Here is a 24,222-nt window from a genome sequence, read left to right on the forward strand (position 1 = left end):
AATTGATGGCCTTCAACAGTAATATATATTTTCTGTGTATAGTTACGTGTGTGGTGGATAACACGGAGATGGTAGGGGCTTTAGGGGAAGCGTAGCTAGAAACACAGACACAGACCACGTTCATCTCATCGCCTGGCTTCTTTCTGCTGGTGGCTGGCTGCTCAAGTAGCTTCAAGTTAGGAATTCATTGTTAGTTATGCGATTTCATTGCTTGTTTTCTTTGCGAATTCCTTGAGACCTCGCAGGACTACGACACCGAGGCGAACTAAACGTCTTTCATTGGATTTTGGCATGCCAGGCATCACGGAATGGAATCACGACATTAGGCGAAGGAGGAGGAGGCAGGAGGAGCAGTCCTGCCTCAATCGCATCACATTGCACGGCACCAGGACAAAGTCAAAGTGTTCGACATTATTTGAAATTCATGAATGGCAGCCGCCTGTCCTCCGGCACTCGTCCTTATTCATCACCCCCTCCTGACCCCAAAGGCTTACGGGTTACGTGCTGCCCGGGTCTTTGGCATTGTTTCTGCGTGTTTTGTCTGGCAAATAAATTCAAGTAACAGCAGCTGATAATGGCTTATTACCAGGACGGCAAAACACAACCACCCAATCTCAGCCAACTTTCCGAGGATTCTATCCTCCTGCTTTTGTTGCAGCACTGGATTTCTTGATTGTAATTGAACACGCACGCTAATTAAGACGCCAATAGTTTTAGTTTTTGTTACACATTGGATTTTGGCTTTGGCACTGCTTCTCTTATTCCTTTCAGTATTAAAATTCCACTGTCTTTGCGTCTTTGAATGAACGCAATTATTACGCTAATTAACTGTTTGAGTTTATGCTAATTACACCCTGCAAGTCGAGCGAATCATTTTATTGCCGAGAATCCAATTAAAAGGTTGATCCCAGTGCTTCTTTGAATTATAACGCATTCGCCACGTAGTCATAGAATTTTGTAATTGGAATCAACGTTGTTTTTTGCTGGATATTAATTAGCGTATTGAATCGTAAAGAAAGAGTTAATAAATGTTAACATAAATCAGCGTAAAGTTATATATTGGTGTGATAATCAGTGGCGATAAATTAAATAGAATCATGTTTTCAAACGATTTAACCTTTTTTTAGCAAACAATTTGGCACTTTGTTGATTAATGTATTTGTTCATTCAATATCTGTCACCGAAATTTATTTCTCTCCCGAAGTTGCATCATATTACTGACCTATTTAATGCAAAGTGTACTCAGTTTACTTTGAAATATCTAAGCTATTCAAAGGAGACGACCAGTGACAAAGTTGCCATGTTTTCTGCATCATTACTTTAGGGTTCCCCTCGTTGGCATTATCATGGACCCCAGTGAAATGCTTTCCCCCGACTTTAACTAAAGCATATACTATTTCATCACAACAATTTTCTCGGCACCCCTCGCACTCGCTCACTCTCTTTCCCACTCTCTCTCTTTCCCACTCTCTCTCTCACTCACTCACTCTCGCTCTCTCTCTGTGTGCAATGCTTCTTCATTTCTGGCATTCGCACGTCACTCAGCATCAAGCGGAAACAGTTAGCAACCATCATGGCTACCTCGCCATCTTGATCTCTCTCGCTCTCTCCGCCACTGTTTGTGTTTGTGTGTGGGTCCGTTGCATTTCTTCAAATGTGTGCGTAATTACTGTAGCCCAGCGGGAAAGTGGGAAGGAGGTTTTTAGAGTACTTGAAAACCTGCTTCTTTTAGCAGGCGTAGGGGTAGGAGTAGAAAATTTCGGACCGCTAAATGGGGTGGGTTTCTGAATATGACCTTAAGTTACAACGAAGTTGTGACTAATTATTGTCTTTCTTCAGAATATGCACGGTCACATCAGTATAAAATGTCGTGCAAAATGTGTCAAAAGTGAAAAAAAGTTAAGTTTATTATAAAAAAACAAGATAAAGGTAAGTTATAACATAAATATTTTTGTTTGTATATCCTTATTTCAGCGTTACGGATATGGTGAACATAAGCATTTTTACGAAAACTAAATATTAGCCGCCAGAGGCGGTTGTCAAGTAAGTAAGTAAGTTTTTTATTTAAATTTATTTTTCAATTTCACAAGAACAAACAAATGTTTCTTTTCATAAAATTTGTAATAGATTCGACATCAAAGATTCTGGCCCATATGTCAATATTAATGGCAAATCTGAACGTGCGCAAGCGGACATTTCGATTTCGTCATTTGAAGAACTCGGCCACTTGGACTCCGATGCCGAAGCCAATCCAGAAGCATTTGTAAGTACTCACTACATTTTTAATAAATTTCAATAGCCATGCTTGTTACTATGTAATTACATTTTTTTTCAACTCATATAATAATTTCTCCAAAGTACTGTATGGTAAGTATACTTGTTTTTCAAAATTTATCTATTTTTCCCAATACTTTTTATATATTTTTTGATTTGTATTAATATGTTATATATTAATATATTATGGTTTTTATTTTCAGAGTCACTCAGAAACGACAATTACAGTCTTCGCCAATATCAAGATGATCTGCGTTCATCGTTCACTGAGGCAAAAAATATAATATACAAAAATACATATGAAAAAGGTCCTTGGACTGTATATAGATTAATAAATGCATATACCAAATTAAAAAGTATTGTTTTTTACATGTGGAAATTCTGTAAAGCGGGAAGGCCAAAACCCAGTGGATTTTGGCCTGCATTCAGCAGCCGTAGGTCCAGTGGATTTTGCCCTGCAATCAGCAGCCGTAGGTCCACTGGATTTTGCCCTGCATTCAGCAGCCGTGGGTCCACTGGTTTTTGTTCTGCTTTCAGCAGCCAGAGCATCCACAGGTTTTTGGCCTGCAAACCTCCTTTACCCCTTCCTTTTGTGTGTCACCCCCGTGTATTTTGAAAGGAGAGACGGCAAAAATGTGAGGGATGAAGGAGGTTTTTGCCCTTCCGCTTGTATGAAGAAACCACTGAAAAATAGCATATTTTCCACATCTTTTTCCCGCTGGGAGGTCCAACATCATCCTCATCGCGTGTTTGTGTCGAGACGACGCCGCCAACTTGTTTGCATACAAATTAAACTCGTCATTTATGTTAGCTCCCCGTCTCCACCTCTCTCCACCCCCTCTCTCTCACTTTTTTTTCCCCTTTTGCTCTCACTCCTTATTTTCTGTCCCTTTCGTTGCGCCCACTCAATAGCGCGCTTGGTTGCCTGCTGTAGATTAATTTATCATCTCGCTTTACAAGCATTCTATGAGTTTAATGAACTTTTAACAAGCAAACAGCAACGCCCCTGCCACGCCCACGTTTCCTACGCTTACCGCTGCTTGGTGCAATTTTTTTCCCCGCTGAGCACATCCAATTAGTTTTCGTAATTTTTTCCCAGCTTTTATTAGCGCAATGCAAATGTTTCTCTACTATTCGACCATATGGAACATGCTGTAGTGTAGTCCGATTAAATAAAACTCGTTGCATGGTTTTTATATATGTACACAAATTTAACATTTTTACCAAATTGTTGTTTAGTTTCTACAGTAAGCCCAGAGAAAAGAAGAGTTAAAAGAGAGTCAAAAAAGAAACCAAAGAAAATATATTACTAGTATTTGTAGAAAAAACTTTTGAGGTAAGCCACACATTTATTGATTTCATTGATAATAGTAAATTAAAAGCCCTAAGCTTCAAAACTCCACTTGAAAAGAATTTCACTGTAGCCAACCAGCATATTATACGAATTTAAAATGAAATCATTTTTTATTTATTTTAGGCATCCGTTGAAATGAGCAAATATTTTGGAAGCACTCAAAGCTCAAAGCCGATGCCGCTCATTAAACTTGCAAAACATAATTAAAGTTTTATCCGTACATTGTCGGCCAAGTCCCCGGGGTAAATTGCCATGGCCATCCCGCCGGCATATCAGCGACTAAAGGTCTGCTAATGCGCGCAGCTTTCACGCGCCCGAAAGGTAATTAAAATGCTAATAAACACTCGTTAACTACATAATAACCGTGCCCAGGCAGCTGGATGGAAGGCCCAACTAATGCTACTTATCTGCAAATTTACACCAGACACGAGTCCTGCTGTCCGGGCACGAAAACAACAACCCAACAACACGTAGCGGTTCCGAAATTTGCCAAATTTATGTCTCAAATATTCGCACACGCACCTACGAGTAAGGATGCTCACGGAACTAAGGATAGCGACTCGGATGCTGGATGTTTTGCCGGAGTCCGCAGTTCGTAGCTCACTATTACCCTTACCAGCTTTCGCATTGCTTATTATGCGCCCAACGTACCTCTGAAATATGAATTACAAGTGAGATTTAAATAAATTAACTCACGCACATGCAAGAACACCGCAGACACCATCCAATATTCAAACACGGAAGGCTAAAACCTCTTCCCCTCGAAGGAAGTTCAGGGTGCTTAGTGCTGTAGGGTTTCAGATGCTTAATTTCTTTATATAATATAAGTTGCAGGATATGTACACTCAGAATCATACGTAACCGTTATGTAAAGTTGCGCTTTCAACCGTATTACCTTCGTAACTGGTTGGTTCCAAAGTTCTAGGTTTCTAAAAAACCCCTTAAAGTTTGTATATATCCTTAAATCCTTTTTATCCTTTTAGAAAGTTTAAAAATAAATACAATTTGCAGTGTTACATCGGGTAATTGCTATATTATTTAACACCAATACGTATTAAATGATGTTCTGCTTTCCACTTGTATTATTATAAAGCCATAATAACCCTCTTTAAAAATAATAAAATTCAAAGGAATTTAATACATTTTTTGAAGTAACCCAAGAATTTTTAAACTTATTAACTTGCATTAATAATAACTTATTTATTAATAACTGAATTTCAAAGCAAATTTCATAAAGCATTGGCAATAATATATGTAAAAATTTTATTTAATTTCTTATTAATTTAAGAGATTTCACAAATAAATAAAAGCAACTACAGTATTAAAAGCTCAGCAATATTTCCTCAACATATACTAAAATATTCCAACTTAATTTATAACCTTTCATGGAATCCCAATCTGATTAATTAGTTCTCATTAAAAGACCAGGTAAGCGAATTCGTTTTAATTGATTTAACATAATGGGCTCGCCTTTCGGTTACGTAAATTAATGCGAAGAGGGCTGACCTGCAGCGAACACCCTGTAACCCGTTACCCATTAAGCCGACCCAGCACTTCTGCCCAAACACAACACAAATTTTAATTAAAAATGTTTCGAGTGTTTTTTGTGATTATGCAGCCAGAAGCGGGCGGAATTACCCATGTCCTCGAGCCAACCGACCAACTTGGGGCTTGAACGTTGGCCGTTGGGGCTCTTGTTCGTCCTTGAGTAATTCGTAGGCACCGGCATATTATAAATTATGACATAAAATCTAATAAACTGGGACCCGGGCACAAATTTGAGATTAAAGTGCTACCCCAAAGTGTCAAATATTGAACCGGAATGTGACTCTCTGGTTGTGTGTGTGTGTGAGGGTGTGTGTGTTGAATGTCGCAGGGCAACGTATTCATTATTTAAGCCTATTGTTGGGCATTAAATATGTAGCAGGCAAAATAGAATGCCGGCAAAGACTAACTTGCAACAAAGTTGTAGACCAAGTGCTATAGCTCAGCCACCGAGTTGCTGTGAAAAATGGACGAGAAAATGCGGGCGGTTAGGAAATTTGCATAAAACAAGGGGAAAGGCGAGCCGAGTGTTTGGCACATAAACACGAAGCCCGGAATGCCAACAGGTTAGAATCCTCCTCCTGGAAAACCCCTTTGGAGCTCCCCCATTGCTCCATGGCTCCGCGTGTAGGCCATTATGACTTACAACAAAGCCCAGGTCGCTGGCAACACAGAAACGAATTTGCATAAATAACAAAAAACATATTTAACCCCCGCACGCTTTGACTTCTGCTCCCTTTTCCGGGGTCACAGTTCATGCCCGGAAAAACTCATCCACGGGCACGAGACTCCGGGCTGCAAGCCGGCCAACTTCCCCCAGCCGGAGGACCCGAGCTGTTACCTCGTCGCCACTTTTTCTTCCTTGGGCTTGCTTCCTCTTTTTTATATATTTTCATACCCCGTGAAGAGGGTTATATGATTATCCGCCCAACAGTCGATGTCTGGAAACGTAACAAATAAAAAAGTATTCCTGCGGATATTTCCAAAATAAAAATAATTAATATTTTTTAAACAATCCTTTATAAGCCTTTTTAAAACTATTAAATATTTTTGTTTTATAAAACAATTTTTAGAAAAATCTACAAAATTGTTTTCCCTTTTAAAGTTTGGATGTTTTACTTTAAGGAAGAATTATAGATTTTGGTGCCATATTCAAATTACAATATATATATTTAACCTTAACAGTTTCAACCTTTTCTCATTATCTTTAATAAAAAACATTTATTTTGGTAAAAAACGGGGTATAAAATCTTCGAACTGCTTTCACCGCATTACCTTTTTTGCTTTCCAATGTTGTGCATAATTTAGACAAACGCATTAAGGAACCTTGGGAGCTACAAGCGAGAGTCCTGTTGTGAGAGTGTGGTATCCTTCGCATCCTTGGTTATCTTCGAATCCTGACTCAAGACAGTTTCTGCCAGATTTGGCTTTCAGCTGGAGTCGCCTGGTTTTTTGACTCTGCCAAAGTATGCATGCAAAATTTGTTCGGAAAAATGTGGCGGCAAATATTTGGAATGAATGCAAAGCGGAAAATAAGCGACAGCTTCAGGATTTGCCAAAAAACAGCGCACAAATAAAACAAAATATATGAAATTCCTCATTTATTTTTCTCGGAAAGTGCTAACGTGGCAGAAAAAGAAAGATATTTTTTATTAGACGCAACTGTATAAATAACACGTAAACAACCGGACTGTAAAATTGCATTTTTTTACTTTTTTAAATTAAAGTAAACAAATGTTAAGATATCAGTAAATGATTTTATTGAAAGGTTGCTTAAAGCTGTATTTAAATGGAATATTTTTAAAAGTTGTAAATTAAACGGTTTTTTGTTATTTATAGTTGGCGCCAGTACCACCATTAATATATAGATAACTTGATTATGTTTTTAAATTTGTGGGGAGAATAAATTCCCATCTTGGCCCTTTCGAAAGCTTTTATCGTGTTCCATTTTCCCTGCTGCAATTACTTTGGAAAGCATTTAATAGATGAGATCGCTATCAATAACATCTTACGGCAACAATTTGAGCCGCGTTTGGGGACCCACAGTATCTTGGCCAGCTCTCGGCGACTTTAAACGCCTTCCAATCAATATGGCCCGCACACCGCAGTGCTTCGTGGGCAAAAGTTTCGTGTCTCTGAGCGGCGTTCAAATAACAAGCCAAAACCCGGCGATAATGTTGCTGCGGTGCGCAAAACAACAACATGCAACACAACACAACAGCAACAGCAGCAGCAGCAGCAGCAACATAGAAAAACCGCAGTGGCAGCAGACAGAGGGAGTTGGACTGGGAGTCCTGTAGTAGAGGAAGCAATAATTTAATTCTGCATTGCAAATGCAAACAAATTTCAACCAAGCCGCAGATGCGAGAAAAAAGAAAAGCTTGAGTAAGAAGCACGAAAACTTAAACCACAGCTAGTGACAAAAAACAGGAAGAAGAAGGTAAATACTTAAAATAAATTTTATGCCTAAATAGCAATCTGGTTAAATATTTGGTTAAATAATTTTAAGATTTTGTACACCTTGTATTTAATCAATTAGTAGTACAATTGTTTTTTAGATTTATTATAAACTTATTTGATTTATGTGGTTACTATTTTAACACTTGTACTTTTATTAAAAAAAATTGTGTATAAGTATTTTTTAATTTTTTTAATGCCTGGAAACATTTTTTTATTAGGTTAAAATTTATAAAATTTTAAATTTAAATTGTTATAGTATATTGTATGTATATAGAGTATAGTATAGTATATAGTAAGAACATTGTATGCAGAACATAATATAAAACCTCTTAGTTGCCGAGTTATTTGAAATGTAATGTCTAGAGTTAAAACCAATAGAATTTTCCCGCAGTGCACGATGAGAAGCTGCATGAAAAAGGATAACGCGACAAGGAGCAGCGGCAGCAGTGAGTGAGTGTTTATTTTATAGCCCGCAATGGAGTTGGCTGCAGCGTGGAGTTCCCCGGAACCGGCGGATCTGCCGGATCCCATTTCCCACCTAACCGACAAACGCTTTGGCCTCCGTCAGCTCCTCTCCGTTATTATTGAAGAATTATTACGCGATGGAGGAGGCGGGCATTGCAACAGCCCAGTATCCCAGTATCCTGGCAGTATCCTGGCGGCAAAAGTTCCCAGTTGCCAATGCCGGCGACTAATAGCCGAGAGCCCGAGGAGCACAAAAAAAAAGAAAAAATATTCTTGCTGCAAGCGGCGTTTGTTTGCGTTGCCTCCTCATTTTTTCCTCAATTTATACATTTGCGCATAAAAAGCAAGTGTAAAAGTTTTGCATATTCATGGCGCTTTAAATGTCGTCGCCGAACCACGAGGATGGCGACGTCTGAAGTGCAGATGCAGCCACAAAGGCAAAAAGCAATGCTGCACGACCAGCATAAAAAACAATAACCAGCTGCTGAAGTTAGTTATGTTAGACACCCTGCCAAAAAAGACAATCACGACTTTAACAGGGGGTAATAATAATATTTTGGTTTTTAATGGATTTTACATTTTAGTAGCATAGAAAAATGTATTCGATTGATTTCATTTTAGAACGAAACAACAAAAATCATCAAAATTAATTTGTAAAAACATAAACTAAATGACACAGTATCATTTAATTAAATCAATCGACACATAAAAAGACCATATCATTTAAAATAAAAGTTATTGATGATTTTATCAAATTAAAAACAACTCAAATTGTATCATAAAATTTTAATAAAAACATTAAGGCAATTTCGATAAATGTTGGAAAAATTATTGCACATTCAATTTGTTAATTAAAATAATTGATTGCTATCCTTTTTATTTTTATATTATGGAATATTTTTATATTTATGGAATATATTCCAGGGTATTCCGAATTAGATTCGGATTCGACTAGCTGATTTTCTTCAAGCTTCAACTTTTTTATGCTGTTGCATGCCGCAGTATCAGCCAGGAGCAAAACCTGCAGGAAAAATCGGGGGAAATGGAAAAGCAGGACGTCAGCAGAGGCAACAACAACAACAACAACAACAAAAAAGTAATAACATCAACCATAAAAGTAGCTACATCAGTTGGCAGATGGAAGCAACTGGAGGGACAGTAAGAGTTCAGTTGAAAAGACAGATCAGCGGAAGGGGTTCGGATATACCACAAACATATATATATAAAGATATATATATATAGACAACCGACTGCCGCAGACATATTGTGTCTGCAAAACTTTGTTGACAACAACAGGAGGAAAAACAAGGGGAAGGAGCAAACAGATGGGGAAAAGTGTCTCGATTTCCAGTTCTCGCCTCGTGTGATGCGTGATAAAAACCGCGCAATGAAGCGCATGTGAAAACAATGAGATTATTGCTTAAATTTATGTGAGCTCTATGAACTTGAACACCCGCCCATTGCCATTTACATTTTCCGTCCCTCCAATCGCAGACAATCTTTCTCTAGTAATTGCCGACATGTCAGCACATTAAACGGCTATAAAACGGGCAAACAAAACTGGCAAATCAAAGGCAACTTGTCCGCATCAGAGGAGAACTTTTCTAATTTATCGCCGTTTGGGTGTTGGGTGTGTTGGTTGTGCAACAGTTAAGCCCCACTGGCCTTTCAACTTCCACCGGGGGCCACATTTACATGAGCCCCGCGATTCCTATCCAGTTCGCCATTCTCACCTGGAGAAACTGAGAAACTGAGAAATGGCCCCGGTTCAGGGTCTCCTCTTCGCTCCGGTTACGTGGCTCCGCAATTTATCATGATACTAATGAGCATGAAATAGGACAAGGTTTATTAAATTTCCCTTTTAAAATGTGCACATGCCAAGGCAGCGGGCAAAGGAAAAAAGCAGGTGAAACAGTGCAGACAAGTAGGAACCAGTTTTAGACTCAGTTTAAATTACTTGCTTGGCTTTTTAATTGGTAGAAGTTGTGATAATGAAGTTCTCAAAAGGGTTTTCTCTTTCCAAGAGATTTAAGTTTTGATTACATGGCGTTTAAAGTACTTAACTATTTTATTTCAAACTTGAGTAGATCTTTTTAATTAAGAGTTTAACAATAGAGATATTAGTAGGTACTTTTATAAATAAAATAAATATACTTTATTTTAAATATCATATGAATTTCCTATTAAATATTATTGAAGAAGGTCGAATGAGGTAGCTACAAGTCCATTGGGTGTCACAGTGACTTCCTTTTTTCTCCATCCCTTCAACAAGCTGACTGTGACAGTTGGAGAAATGTCCTGGCGAAGGCACCGCCCCACTTCAGATATTGTTTTTCCAGCTCGCTTTCCCTCCGCACCGCTGCCTAATTGCGGCCAAGGAAAATAGAGTTTTTGGCTGTGCCAAATTGGGCAAAAGGAGCTTGCGAACGGGCCAAGCAAAAATATGGAAAGAGACAGCAGGGAAAAACATGTGCAATGTCATAAAAAAGAAAATGAGATACGGGCATGTTGCAATGAAACAAGCTTTTGCCAAAAATATATTGGAAAACAGGAGCACATATGCACTAATAAATCAGAACTACTTTTAAGTAATGCAGTTGAACTAATGGAGTTTAAAAATGCATTCTGGGGAAAATAAAAATCAAAGCTATAAGGGAAGTTCGATTTAAATAAATAAATTGGCAGCATATATATAGCATTCAAGTCTCTTTTTATTATGTTTATTGCATAAAATCTATTTTTAAATAATGCTTTGTCACACATCCACTTTCTTTAACAAATTATTAAAAATATCAACAATGACTTTCCAATTCTAAAGATTCTGATTTATAAAGAAGCTAAAAACGTGTCTACTGTTCGAGTTTATTGCTCCAAATCGGTTGGCTTTATTGATCTTTTCAATTACTCCTACGCATAGGCTTAAGCTATGTTTTCTGTTTTTTCGCTCAGGTATTTTGGGAGATGTGAAAATTTCGTCTGCACGCATTTTCTATAAATCATTCGAATTGTCAACACGATTTTACTTCTTGGGCGAGTAGCTTGTTGTCCCCAGATAGCGGAAATGTCCGAGGGAAAGGTGGGCGGAGTTGGGTGGAAAAAGTTGCGCGACATTGTAATTTTGCCAGACGTATCAGCCACACACGCATGGGTTTTATGTGTCGTGTGGCAATTTGTGTGACACTGCGGTCTGAATCCATTTGCTCCTCCTTCATCTTTGCGGCTTTTCTGTTTGCTGTTTGCCGATTGTTGCCACAATTCGTTGCTGTTGCTGTTGCTTTGGCAGTTGCTGCTGCTGCTGCTGCTGTTATTTAAGCAAATCTATTTTCTTGCTGAGCGCTGCTGTTGCTACTGCTATTTGCTTTTCATTTCCGGCCACGTCGACAAATCAGAAAACAACCCGAAAAGGATATTATCTTCGCCTCAAGCGGTGGGGCAGCGGTTGGTGTGCCATTTCCCCTATTTGTCTAAATAATTTGCAAAACATTTTTCGTTTCATCGCTCTTCAAGCTGATTGTGTGCGGAGATTCTCCGTCTTTTAATGGTCTTTTAAGAGGGTATTTTTTCCATGTTTTTGTGACCTTTCATCTTTTATCTCGGCTGTTTGGGTCACTTCATTTAGGCCGAAACCCAAATAGGTTTCTGTTGTCCACTCAGTTTTCCACTCACGTGTGCAAATAGAAATCCAGAATCTGCTGGGCACACGTAGAAAAAAGATGTTCACCTAAAGAACGAATTTAAATATATAATTATTTAAAAAAATTTTTAATATATCTCCCTTAAAAGTTCGGAAGGTTGTTCTTAAAAATAAAATGTTACATTCCGGATTTTTATTTCATTTTTGTTATTGCTTTTATATAAGAGTTTTTAATATTTCTTTGCTTGGATTTATATTATCACTTTTTCCTTTTAAATTAAATCTTCGATGAACACTCTTTTGCTTTTACCTTAAATAATTTAAACAAATAGTAGTATTACTTTCCCATTTTCTGGCTTGTTGAACACATTTTTATAGTTCTCCGATTTCTTGTACCAGTGTAATCCAATTCTTGTCGCATTCATAATGCTAATTGCCTGGCCAAATGTTTGTGCCTCCGAAATTTCCACTTGTCATTCCGAGATGATGGCTCACTTAATTCACGAGCGATTTCAGGCCGAGTTAAAGCTGTGACGCCTACACCTGGAGTTAGTCGTTGGAAGCATGAAGTGGCCAACGGGTCTGCTTCTGGCGGTGGGTCTGCTCACCCTGCCGTTTCCCGGACGCACTTCTCGGAATCTCACGGAGTTCATGGGCCATCGGCAGAAGCGATGGTTGATCTACCAGAACAGCGGTTCGATGAAGTTCAGCATTGGTCCTTCGATGCCAATTCCCTTGGGGGATAAGGTCACCTTCCGATCCTGCGTGCTCTCCTATACGCTCCAAGGGGGATCCTACTCCCTGCCCACCTCTCCCATTTGGCCTTGGGATAAGTGGGAGGGCACCTTCGCCCGATCCATAACCCAAATGAGGAGGAATATAGAGCGGCACACGGCCAATGGAGGAGTTCGGTATGCAGACGATGCCCGGCTTTTGGTTTACACTGCTCTGGAGGAGTACATCGGCAGGAGGAACAGCGACCATTCCATGGGTAGGAAGTGCCTGCTGCGATCCATATGCGAAAATGCTCAGATACACCATCACATCGGAGTGTTCTCGGAAATTATGGACATCGTACTTAGGTAAGAAAAAGGTCTTGAAATTCATTTAGGAAAATTGTAAATATATTTTAACACCAAAGATATTTTTATCAAAAATATAAAACAGAATTTAAAACAAAAAGGAAAGGAAACAAGAACAAAAAAACAAATTTAGAATAATTTTCTTTTTCAAAACAGTTTTCTATTCTTTAAATAACCTTATATAAACTTGATAATTTCAAGAAAATATTTTACAATTTATTTAGTTATATATAACATATTAAATATTGAATTTAGGTAGTTTAACAAAGTTTTTTCGCATTAATCTGAAAATCCTTAAATCATCCCACTTTAGCCCCGGCAAAGCGGATCTGGATAACTCCTATCACGAGGCCTACGCCGCCGGAAGGGCTGGAGCCAATTGCCTGGATCTCTACAGCTCCTGTCCTCGGGGTCTCAACTTCCTCGACGAGCTCTTGATTGAGGAAGATGATTGATTTACTGGAGCTGCTGCTGTGAATTTCCGTGGAGTTCGGAAGGGAGTGTGGGGGATCCGCAATAAAGTTTTCAGCCAAATCAAAGTGCATGTCTAATGGGTCTTGTCCTGATGTCGGATTTCGCTTGTTCTTGCTGCATAATTTGGGGCGGAAATGCACGGAAGCATGTCTGAGGGGCAGGAAACTGTGTTGACGTTGCCTCGAGGATGAGCATGTGTGCACATCGATGCAGGCTTACCAGATGCATGACGGTACATGCGAAGGCTAACTTACCAAATATGCCAAATTTAAGTTCGTTAGGTTTTTAATAAAAAGTGTAAACCATGAAAAGATAAAATAAATTCCAACTCTTCCAATAAATGTAAAGTTATTATTTATACTTTATGCCTCACTAAAAATTTCAAAAAATTAGGAAATATTTACTATTTAAATTGATCATTGAAATAAATACTAACTAACTTTTTCTATATCACAATAATGTTGCCGCATAAACATTTTAGCCGCAGACATTAGTTACCTATTCCTCTCCACCATCACAAGTTCAAACACCGCAAAGTTGTGCAGGCCGCCCACCCCCCAAAACGCCCCCTTTCGCTGCGATAACTGCACTTTGGATTCTCCGTTCCACTTTCCCCACTTTCACCCCCTTTCCCCTTGTGTTTTCCGCCGCTTGGCTCCTTCGTTGTTCGAGTTGTCATAATCGCATTTGAATTAGCTGAGCACACAAGGCGCAGCTGGGAGAGCAAAAGCGAAGGAGACGAGGTCCTGACAGGGTGCTAAAACTCTCGATAATCCTACCAATTCTCAATACCTTAGAAATCTAAACAAATATATTTTTAACACCTAACTAAAGTTCTACGAAAATTTGTTAGCCACTTTACAATACTAAATAACGGGACAAAGTATTCCAACGTACAAATTTGATTCCTTTTTTTATTTTTTAAATATACAAAATTCAGAAGTTTATTTTTCCTTTAATAAGTTTATGTTGCTGTAAAATGTCACCCTGTAAAATTCCAACCTCTTCTTAGTTCGTCAGCGTCTGCAAGCCTAATGTGCCACTTAAGACGCATTTATTGTCTTTCGTTGTTGCTGTTGTTGTTGTTGTTGTTGCAGCTTGGCGGTTGTTGGTGGTGGTGCTGCATTTTCCATTTAATTGACGCCATTGTTGACAAAATGGCGGTCGTGTGTTGGCTTTCGCTGCACCGCTTCTCAAGACCAAGTTGCACCAGCCACAAGCCATTAATGTTAACGGATTTTTCGCTCAGCAGCCGGGGCATGTTGGGATGCACTCGTGTTTCTGGTTTACCGGAGAACGGATTCCCGAGCTGGCGAAGTTTGAGAGGGCGTGACTGTGACATGGGCGCAAATCACTTGCAATTAGTGTTAAAAATTCATCGGAGTGCCAAGATGGTTCAGGTGGTTCAGGTTGTGATTACAGTCAGTTTGACGACTGATTGCTGTTGATCTAACTGAGAAGTAATGTTTGTGGTAATCTGGGTATCCACTGGATTTCTTAGCTTATAATATAGCAATTGGCAATTAATAAATTATATTCTCTTATACATACATATATGTACAACCATAACTATGCACAGCCAAACTTAACAAACTAATCGTATTTCAACTGAAAAAATATCCATATATGTATTATATTTTATTTTTAATAAAGGTTTTTATAAACAAAAAGTTGCTTTGCCCGCAAAGCATCAAGAAAATTTTAATAATCCACTTCTACAGCGTAGGCATCCAAGACACTTTCACCTTTTGGACAATTCGAATAATGAGATAAACAATCGATCCCTGCTTTTCCAGATTCAAAGGCTTCTTTATAGCCCGGATCCAAACGCGTCTTACCAGGTCTGTAAATATAAATTAAATTTATTTTTGTTGACTACCTAAACATATATATCAAAGGCTTACGTGAGTAGTACGTTAAGTAGCTCTGCCATAATTCCCACATGATGATGAACCTGAGCATTTTCGCAGATTCCTCGCAATAAACACTGCCTACCACGTCCTACCAGTCCACTTACTCGATCCATATAATTCTCCAAGGCAGCATAAACGAAAACTCGAGAGTCATCCTCGTGAGATTCATTCAATGTCCTAATCTTTTCCTTTAGCGAACGAGCGAAGATCGTCTCCCATTTGTCCCATGGATAAAGTGGAGCTGATGGCAGTGTAAAGGCGCCGAAATGGAGCGTGTAATAGTACACCATACTTCGCCAGACCACAGGATCCTCGAGTTGTGTGGCCATCACAGGTCCCACGACCAAACGGATGGTTCCTCCATTCCTGTAGATAAGCTGATATCTTTTCTGGCGTGCATGCAGATATTCCGTAATATTCTGACCAGCCGAAGGGTCTAAGACATCATAGGCACTTTTCACCCATGGTAGAAACCAACACAATAAATACATCCAATTGATAAATTGCATTGTAAAAGCGTCTGACGGTGGCACTAACTCTTTCAAGAATGAAGATCACTTAAGCCAGTACCAATCTTCACTGCGTTTCGATCCGAACCAATATTTACCCACCCAATTATCATCCATAATAAATTGGGTTATAAAGACATCCAGCATATGAGCCTGCGTCAACTCTCTTCGTCATGCATAGGTAATTCGGTAAATAAATACCGGTTTGCAATTGGAAATCACTGAATCTCAAGTAATTTGATCTACTTAAAAAGTATTCCCAGTCATTGAAATTTCTTCCAATTCAAGAAAGCAAATTAGATAAAGATTTTTGAATGTGTTTTTAAGACTTGTTGTTACAGCCAAAAATTAACAAATTAACCATTTATTTATTTTCTATTAAAAAACTCTAGAAAAAAAATAACGTGATAATTTCTTGTAAGTTTATTACTAATAAAATATATTATACGTTTGAAATTTCCTACAGACTGTTTAATTACGAATTTTGAATTTCCCGCAAAATTACCACCCTGAATACTAGGGCTGCAGTGGTTTGAGCTGGTTCCACTGGAACCACTGCTCGCAGCCCTGAAGATCTTATGACTTTTGTAAACAATAACAAGGCAAAAACTACCTGAGGAAGAAGTCGGATTTATCCAGCAGCGATGAACGCCGTGATAGCGCTGTGCCATTTTTGTGAGGCGCACGGTCCCTGCGCCATTTTCTGCACCCAAACGCTAAGGGACACAAAGCTGGAGGATTTATCCATGGATCAGCAGCAGATCCAGAAATCCTGCTCCGCCTGCAATTACTCGATGGGCAAGAATAACAATGCCATCTACAGCAGGGACACAGAAAGCGGAGCCACATTTGTGAGCACCAAGGTGGCTGTCCTGCCGGAAGTGGCGAGTTTGGTAAAACAAGCAGCGGTTTTGAGTTTGAGCAATGGAACGGATCCCAGCAAGGATGGCGAGTTTGTATTCTTCGGTGATTCGTCCAGGGGTCATATCCTAAGTCACACGTTCCGAGTGAGTGACCTGCAGGCACGTGGCTACTCGCAGCTCTTCTCCATCATAGTCCTCATGAAGGACAAGTACTTCCTGCTGAACATCAAACCCTTTTTGGCGGAGCACTTGAAGAAGGTCTCGTCGGAGCTGCAGGCGGCTGCCAGGAAGACCAAAGAGACAGAGGAACTCACCTACTCCGAAAGGCAGAGGCGTCTATCCGGCGCCCAGTTCCTGATGCCCACCTCGCGCTCTCTGCTGGAACTCACAGGCGAGGAGCATATCTTCGCCCAGCTGCACTCGCACTTCTCGTGGCTCCTGCTGGCCGGTTCCCGCTTTCTTACCGAGCACGTAACCTTTGGCAACCTTCCCTGGCTACCGCCACAAAGTAGTGGCCGTCCTCCCGCCCAGCGACTCACATACAACAGCTCCACGTTGCCCATGATCGAAAGCATCGATGATCCCGATCTGGAAGAGTTCTTTTCACTGCGTCATCTCAAGAGTGTGGTGCGCAAGGAGGAGTTCGCCACCGTGTGCTATTGCGCTCTGACTGGCGTGAAGATCGTGGTTCGTGGAGATCCGAGAAAAACGTTTCGGTTCATGGTCTGCCTAAAGAAACTCCTACCTGAGCCCATGCACAACTTGATGAGAATCGATGCCCAGCACCAGCACTCCATCAGCTCCGAGTACAAGATCATATCCGTGTCCAATGACATAGCCGTTCCGATGGCCAGTAGCTCTGTATTTCGAATCGACTTCTTGGACAAACACGTCAACGGACACGAGGTGTCGGTCAAATGGCCGGGAGAACTGCCCAGAAAATGTAAGCGTAACTATTTTCTGGATTTCGATTTGTTCTAAATTAAATTTAAATCCCTAAACCTCCACTATCTAAATCCTCTTTAGTGCCAGATCTTATGGTTAAACTTCTAAAAGCCGTGGAGGAGAAAAACTTCACAGAACTGGTGCTCAACAAGCAAACCAAGGTGCTCATCGAAGAATGGAAAAAGTAAGTAGAAGTGGAATCAATATGGTTATTCCGGAACATAATCGATCTTTCTCCGTAGCAAAGTGACCTGCCTTAACCACGCCAAATCCACCAGCGTCCAGGGCAAACTAAAGAAGGTGCTTGGAGTACAGCCGCACGATCAGCCGGTTATCAACTACTGGAGCACGCACCTCCACTAGGATTACGTTTTACACACACCACATAGATTTAGGAAATTCGTTTTCACCTTTTGGAATAAAACCGCTTTATTGCCAAATGCTGCTTAAGCGATGGCGAGAAAAATCCATATCTTAACCAAAAGGATTCCAAATCCAGTCGTCCAATGAGCGAGGCGCTTACTTCTTGTAGCCACAGCTGGAGCGGCGACCACGGGCGCGCTCGAACTTGCGTCCCTTGGAGCGGACATAGGGGCGGGTATGCGAGTGGGGCACACCGGGCGCCTTGCCGAAGTGCTTGCAGGCGGTGCGGGCGGTACGCCTGCCCTGCAGCAGCAGAGTGTTCTTGCCGGTGGGCGAACGCAGAGCCAGTTGATCGAAGGTTAGGACCTCGCCGCCGGCCTTCAGGATGCGCTCCCTAGCGGTCTGGGTGACGTGCAGGGCGCACACGGAGAGCTTGGGCACCACCAGGAGGCGGGCATCATCGGTGACGGTGCCGACGACCACGATGGTAGACTCTGGCTGGTTGGCAGCCTTGAAGAAGCGAGCGATGCGCTGCAGCGATAGCGGCGGGCGGTTGATCTTGCTCATAAACAAACGCTTCAGGATGATGCGGTTGAACTTCTTGTTGGTGCGGCGCTGCAGGAAACGGTACAGCTGCGGGGGGAACAGAAAAATACTCATTAACAAAAACAATTCGGCTGGAATCTTTGTGGGGATTTGGTCCTACCTTAACCAGCAGGCGCAGGTACACATCCTGGGACTTGGGCTCGGTCCTGCGAACCTTGCGGTCGTACTTGTGGTTGATATCAATACCCTGCAAACGAAATACACATAATTAGCTCTGGTGTTTTGGACCGGGAAAACGATTTTTGAGCACTTGTTCAATGTTTACTACATTCTTATTTCATTTTTTGTGGGAACTGCGCATAATTTAAGACCACATTTATGCGTCGCATCAATACTAAATTTTGTTTTTGGCCATTTTATCGCCAAACGCTTCACATTGCACGTGGTGCTTTGAGGGCGTTTGCAGGTTAATATCGCCGGTTTGCTGTAAGGATGACGTGATGTTTTTGTCGGGAACCCACCATATCTTTTGTTGAATGTAACAATCAACGCTAAAATAGAAAATAAGACATTAAATTAAGCTAAAAACGTGGAGCAGAAATTTCTTGCACGTACCTCGCCGGAAACGAAAGGCAAAAGAAGGAAAATAGTGTGGCTGCGCTAGCCAAAAACAAGACGCTAAAACACCCAATCGTGCTGTTAAATGTACGTAGTGCTGTTAAGGCGCAAATGCTTATTAGCCTTCAAGACGTAAATTAAGTTGGTAAAATCATTTTAATTATATCATTTACCTGGTATAAGTGTTTTAAGCTATTCAACAGTCTTTTCTTACAAACCTAAGAAAACCAAATATAGAACACTTCATATTTTATAAGAAAGTCTGGCAGCACTATTTGAATTTTAACATTATTGGTATTGCCGATTTTTTTATAAAATAATTAAGGGGACTCTTTAAATAGTCGTTCGTTTGTTAATTTCTGTACATTAAAGGTGTAACTTTCGAAAATTTATGAAAACTTGTAAGTGCTTGTTAAAGTAAAATGGAATTGTTAATTATTAATTTAAACTATACGTATTATATACTCTTTAAGGTGCGTATGTATATGAACAGAAATAGATTACAAGATTTTGCAAATAAATTAAAACTTGTGGGATAAAAAAAAAAAGTTTTATATACGTTTTATACAAATATAAAATATCTGGGGATCGGTCAGAAATTATAATTATAATGAAATATTTGCCTTATCAAATACAAAACCGACATATCCCATTATCGTAAGCAAAACTGTTTTTTAAAATAGATTAAATTTTGCAATGATGAATGAATATTAAATTATATTAAATTTTTTTTTTATTAATTTTAAATGTATACAATATCATGGTATAGTAAGTATAAGGTAGTCTCGTCCATGGTACAATTATACAATTAAAGCCCCATGCATCATCTAAGGGTTAAACAACAAGCACTAATGTCGTTTCACTCGCACTTACTATTCAGACTCCTCTCACTCGCACTGGTTGTGAGTATGGTTACCGGATTGATTTTTGCCGACGAGAGTACCTGATATAATTGTACCCTTGTACAAGGGTAGCGCACTGAGCCATAGGGGGAAAATCCCGAACAATTGTGCAGCCGGCGAGACTACCTGTTGACTGCCGACTACCTGAGACGGAACAATTAATACACATTGTCATATAACAGTCCTTTTTAAGCCGCATGCAAAACATAAGGTTAAAGCGCACATCTTCTTCTGTTTCTTTCGCACTTATTAGAAAACATACTCTCACTCGCACTCATTGTAGTGCGCAATAGGGGAAAAACGCAGCCGACGAGACTAGGTATAATTGTATAATTGTACCATGGTCTCGTCGGCTGTATAATAGTTCGGCATTTTTCCCCTTATTGCTCAGTGTGCTCCTGTTTTCGAAGTGAAAGGTTCTACGCGGACGATTTTTTCTTAAAACGTTAACCCCTGTGTGCTAAAAAAAATGAAGTATTGCAGCTATTGCAAATCGAATGTGGAAAATGTTAAGTTTATAAAAGTGCCAACTTGTGCCACAAGAAGAACATTATGGGAAAACATTCTTCAGTGCAGCCTGACCAAACACGCTAAAATATGCGACAAACATTTCGATGCTTCTCAGTGGAAGTCGGCCCCAAGAAATGGACTGGTATACAAAAGAAAGCGACTGAACGCTGATGCTGTCCCCCAAAGGAACGATGGAGAACCTGAGAAAAAAAAATTTAAATTAAGCTTTGCGGGTTCCAGTAAACAAACACAGTAAGTTAAATTGTGTTCACATACATATATACTATACACTAGTTGACATAATAATTTTGACGAACATTTAAATTGCGTTGTATATATAAATGTTTTCTTTTTTTTGATTATTTTTAAAAATTTTTTCACAACAAATATTTATTATAAATTCTACAAAACTCAACCAGTTATAAATAGTAGTAATAAGGGGTCGTCAAAATAATTTTGCCAACTTGTGTAAGCAAGTATGTATATGCAAATAATAATACATTTATAATTCAGGGACGAAGAATCAACTCATCCAATGGCTGTAGAGGACCTTAAACAAAAACTGTGTTCTATGAAAAAGGAAATGAAGCAATTACGTAAGCAGCTTGAAGAGTACGGGAAATTGGAGAAGTATTTAGGAAAAATTTTTACTGAGACGCAAATCAAAATTTTAAAAAATGAAGGACAAAGAGCGAATTTTGAACCGGCAGACTTGTCGGCTGCTATAAGTCTCCATGCCGCCGGACCTCAAGCTTATAGCCATTTGTACAAAAAAGGCTTTCCCTATCCGAGTCGGGCTACTTTATATAGATGGCTGGCCGAAGTTAAAATCAATCCGGGTACCCTTGATGTCGTGATCGACCTTATGGAAAACGAACAGATGCCCGAAGAAGACAGGCTTTGCGTTTTGGCTTTTGATGAAATGAAGGTTGCTGCTGCTTTTCAGTCCGATAGCTCATCAGATACTGATTGTGAGCCGAAAAACTATGTGCAACTGGCAATAGTTCGTGGCCTTAATAAATCGTGGAAGCAGCCCGTCTTTTTTGATTTCAACGATCGAATGGACGTAGATACTCTGCATAAAATCTTAAAAAACTACACCAAAAAGGCTACCCTGTAGTTGCAGTTGTATCTGATTTGGGTGCTGGCAATCAAAGGCTATGGAGTGAGCTTGGCATTTCGGAGAGTAAGTTTCTAAAAAAAAATAATTCAAGCCTTCAAATATTAATAATTTTTTATTTCAGCAAAGACCTGGTTTAGTCATCCAGCAGATGATAACTTAAAAATATATGCGTTCTGCGATACCCCTCATTTAATTAAGTTGATACGAAATCACTACATCGACTCTGGATTGTGTATTAATGGAAAAAAATTGTCTAAGGAGACAGTCCAACAGGCTATTAATCACTGTGCTGGATCTGATTCGTCAATATTATTTAAAATTACACAAGATCACATAAATGTTAACTCAACCGCTAAGCAGGAGGTAAAATTGGCAAAACAATTGTTTTCGAATACAACAGCAAGCTCCATCAGACGATGCCATTCGTTGGGATTTGATGTGGACAACGCGTGCGAAACCGCCGATCTTTTCAAACTTGTGAATGAATGGTTCGACGTTTTCAACTCCAAATTGTCTAAATCGAAATCCACCGAAACTACGCAGCCCTATGGCAAAGATCTCACGGTCCAAAGAGACGTTTTGGCCAAAATGTCTCAGATTATGCGCACGGAGATAGCTGGAAAATCTTACAAGCTTCCCTTTCAAAAAGGCATTTTGGTCAACAATAAGTCTCTAGATGAATTATTTGCCTATTTGTCGGAGAAGTACGGAATGGAGTTTATTTTTACTAGTCGCCTTAACCAAGACATAGTTGAAAACTTTTTTGGAGCCATGCAGCCTAAGGGTGGACTTCCTGACCCTCCGACTCCGCTTCAATTTAAGAATAGATTAAGAAAATATATTACAGATATGACAAATCTAAAATAATCAACTAAAAATAATAAATAATAATAACAGTACTAATTGCCCAATGTTTAGCTCTTTGTTTCAGAAATGTGATCGTTAGCAAGCCTTTTATTTAGTTTTATTTTAAAATTCAAATTTATTTTAGAGTTAAGAAACTTAACAAAAACCTAAATAATCAAAAACAAAACAAAGATTCAAATGTTTATGTATTTCTTTCAATTTTAAACCCCATGCGCAGCATAAGGGTAAAGCGGCATCATGTTCTCCTGTTTCTTTCGCACTTATAAAAAAACACCCTCTCACAAAAATACATTGAATGCCGTATGTGGCTACTAAAACCTACCCATCTGGTCACACTTAAAAATAATTTAATTCGTTTATTTTATTCTGTGGGTCCTGGAAACTTTAAATAGAAATGTCTGATCCAGGAAGCGCTGGCTATAACATAACGAAGGACCCTGCCTTAGTTAAAAGTCGCATATTCCTGGGAAACCTGCCGATCTGCACGCGCGAGGAGCTGGTGAGCATTTGCCAGCCGTATGGAAAAGTCCTGGGCTCGGTGGTGCAGAAAAATTACGGATTCGTACAATTCGAAACGGAGGATCTGGCCAATAAGGCGGCTTCTGCCCTAAACAAGTCCACGTTTAAGCAAAATGTACTCACCGTACGGAATGCTAGCATAAAATCGAAGGCAGCCAATGCTGCAGCTAAAAGGTCTGCGAAGCAAGCAGCTCATGTCACAGTTCAGGGCGGAATTGTTATGTCCGCGGCGGCGGCGGCTGCTGGTCAGCCCCTCATCAACGATTGCGAGATAATAGTCGTGAATAGGGAGAATACGTGAGCTATTTCAGTCAATATCTGAAAACTGATATTAATTATTCTTGAAAACCCACAGCAAATACGCAGAGTACATTGAGGAACGGCTGAGGAATGCCGGTATGCGAGTGGACGTTCTGTTTCCAAATGAAGATGTCCTGCTGGGCATGGTCCTGGCCAACATCTCGTCGCGTGGCTGCCTGTATGCGGTTTTAGTTACTCCACAGCACGAAGAGCACAACAGTATTACGGTGAACATATTATATGGCGTGCCGGCTGAGCATCGCAACATGCCACTTGAGGACGCCATCACCCTCATTGCCACCGATTTCAGACTGAAGAAACAGCGCGACGCTGTTGCCTTACCCCCGGTAACCTCCGTTCACAAGGGACAGCGCCGTCATCCTGAGCAAATGCAGGAACTCCTGGAAAGACTGGCCGACAATCATCCCTTGACCGCATCGCAGTATGAGGTGATTATAAAGTATCTAGAGGGCGAACGCGAGGAGCAACTGAAGCGCGAGGTGGGCGAGGCCAATGCGATTGCCAAACTCAAGGCTCCTGATCCAGAGATCGAGCTACAAAAGAAGATCCTTAGCATTATGAACAAGCCAGCTGTTACCGAAATCACCAACGAGATGATGTATCCCACATTTGAGGCGGTCAAGGAGGACAAGCGCTTGATGGAGCTACTGCAGGACCAACGCGTTATAGCGGCTTTGGAAAGCGTATATAATTCCGATCTTAGGGAAACTATAGCCGAGTTCTTATAGATTCTCGGCCTTCAAATAAGACGCTAACCACTAAAGGATTAGAATTTCAATTACAGGATCTCTATACAATCTAAGCTTCCAGATGGTGTGTCGTTTTCATTTTGCACATATTTGTTTTCAGATGTTAAAAACAAAACATACCAATTAGATTGTGTAATGTGATCCTGGCATTTAGTAAATAAATGACGTTTGCAACAAACAGCAACT

The 24,222-nt window shown here is 40.0% G+C and overlaps 5 protein-coding genes across 5 annotated transcripts; 3 read left to right on the forward strand and 2 right to left on the reverse strand.

The window, feature by feature from the left end:
- The first annotated feature begins 12,296 nt into the window (after positions 1 to 12,296).
- On the forward strand, positions 12,297 to 13,536 carry LOC108089352. Its single transcript, XM_017187532.1, has 2 exons — positions 12,297 to 12,814; positions 13,128 to 13,536. Exons 1-2 carry the CDS (start codon positions 12,297 to 12,299, stop codon positions 13,267 to 13,269), a joined length of 660 nt encoding a protein of 219 aa, XP_017043021.1. The 3' UTR covers positions 13,270 to 13,536.
- A 1,452-nt stretch (positions 13,537 to 14,988) lies between these two features.
- LOC108089361 lies at positions 14,989 to 15,725 on the reverse strand. Its single transcript, XM_017187539.1, has 2 exons — positions 15,193 to 15,725; positions 14,989 to 15,131 (listed from the first exon to the last, which is right to left on the reverse strand). The coding sequence occupies exons 1-2, from the start codon at positions 15,708 to 15,710 to the stop codon at positions 14,990 to 14,992; spliced, it is 660 nt and encodes a 219-aa protein (XP_017043028.1). The 5' UTR covers positions 15,711 to 15,725; the 3' UTR covers position 14,989.
- Positions 15,726 to 16,274: 549 nt separating this feature from the next.
- LOC108089594 (folliculin) lies at positions 16,275 to 17,881 on the forward strand. Its single transcript, XM_017187952.2, has 3 exons — positions 16,275 to 17,516; positions 17,600 to 17,702; positions 17,761 to 17,881. Exons 1-3 carry the CDS (start codon positions 16,355 to 16,357, stop codon positions 17,879 to 17,881), a joined length of 1,386 nt encoding a protein of 461 aa, XP_017043441.1. The 5' UTR covers positions 16,275 to 16,354.
- Positions 17,882 to 17,917: 36 nt separating this feature from the next.
- LOC108089595 (60S ribosomal protein L18) lies at positions 17,918 to 19,123 on the reverse strand. Its single transcript, XM_017187953.2, has 4 exons — positions 19,043 to 19,123; positions 18,949 to 18,978; positions 18,588 to 18,674; positions 17,918 to 18,514 (listed from the first exon to the last, which is right to left on the reverse strand). Exons 2-4 carry the CDS (start codon positions 18,949 to 18,951, stop codon positions 18,038 to 18,040), a joined length of 567 nt encoding a protein of 188 aa, XP_017043442.1. The 5' UTR covers positions 18,952 to 18,978; positions 19,043 to 19,123; the 3' UTR covers positions 17,918 to 18,037.
- Positions 19,124 to 22,621: 3,498 nt separating this feature from the next.
- On the forward strand, positions 22,622 to 24,220 carry LOC108089590 (nuclear receptor coactivator 5). The gene is made up of 2 exons (XM_017187947.2): positions 22,622 to 23,263; positions 23,322 to 24,220. The coding sequence occupies exons 1-2, from the start codon at positions 22,842 to 22,844 to the stop codon at positions 24,013 to 24,015; spliced, it is 1,116 nt and encodes a 371-aa protein (XP_017043436.1). The 5' UTR covers positions 22,622 to 22,841; the 3' UTR covers positions 24,016 to 24,220.
- Positions 24,221 to 24,222: the final 2 nt, after the last annotated feature.

Source organism: Drosophila ficusphila, unplaced genomic scaffold (assembly GCF_018152265.1).
Source record: "Drosophila ficusphila isolate 14025-0441.05 unplaced genomic scaffold, ASM1815226v1 contig_286, whole genome shotgun sequence".
NCBI classification, from domain to species: Eukaryota; Metazoa; Arthropoda; class Insecta; order Diptera; family Drosophilidae; genus Drosophila; species Drosophila ficusphila.

Bases quoted from the DNA above. Each gene is read 5' to 3' on its own strand.
- LOC108089595 (XM_017187953.2), bottom strand. The intron at 18,515-18,587 runs GTAGGACCAAAT...TTCCCCCCGCAG, and splicing joins ACCTGCGCCTGCTGGTTAAG to CTGTACCGTTTCCTGCAGCG.
- LOC108089590 (XM_017187947.2), top strand. From the start codon at position 22,842: ATGTCTGATCCAGGAAGCGCTGGCTATAACATAACGAAGGACCCTGCC. The intron at 23,264-23,321 runs GTGAGCTATTTC...GAAAACCCACAG, and splicing joins GTCGTGAATAGGGAGAATAC to CAAATACGCAGAGTACATTG.
- LOC108089361 (XM_017187539.1), bottom strand. From the start codon at position 15,710: ATGCAATTTATCAATTGGATGTATTTATTGTGTTGGTTTCTACCATGG. The intron at 15,132-15,192 runs GTAAGCCTTTGA...TTATATTTACAG, and splicing joins CTACTTAACGTACTACTCAC to ACCTGGTAAGACGCGTTTGG.
- LOC108089352 (XM_017187532.1), top strand. From the start codon at position 12,297: ATGAAGTGGCCAACGGGTCTGCTTCTGGCGGTGGGTCTGCTCACCCTG. The intron at 12,815-13,127 runs GTAAGAAAAAGG...ATCCCACTTTAG, and splicing joins ATTATGGACATCGTACTTAG to CCCCGGCAAAGCGGATCTGG.
- LOC108089594 (XM_017187952.2), top strand. From the start codon at position 16,355: ATGAACGCCGTGATAGCGCTGTGCCATTTTTGTGAGGCGCACGGTCCC. The intron at 17,517-17,599 runs GTAAGCGTAACT...AATCCTCTTTAG, and splicing joins GGGAGAACTGCCCAGAAAAT to TGCCAGATCTTATGGTTAAA. The intron at 17,703-17,760 runs GTAAGTAGAAGT...CTTTCTCCGTAG, and splicing joins CTCATCGAAGAATGGAAAAA to CAAAGTGACCTGCCTTAACC.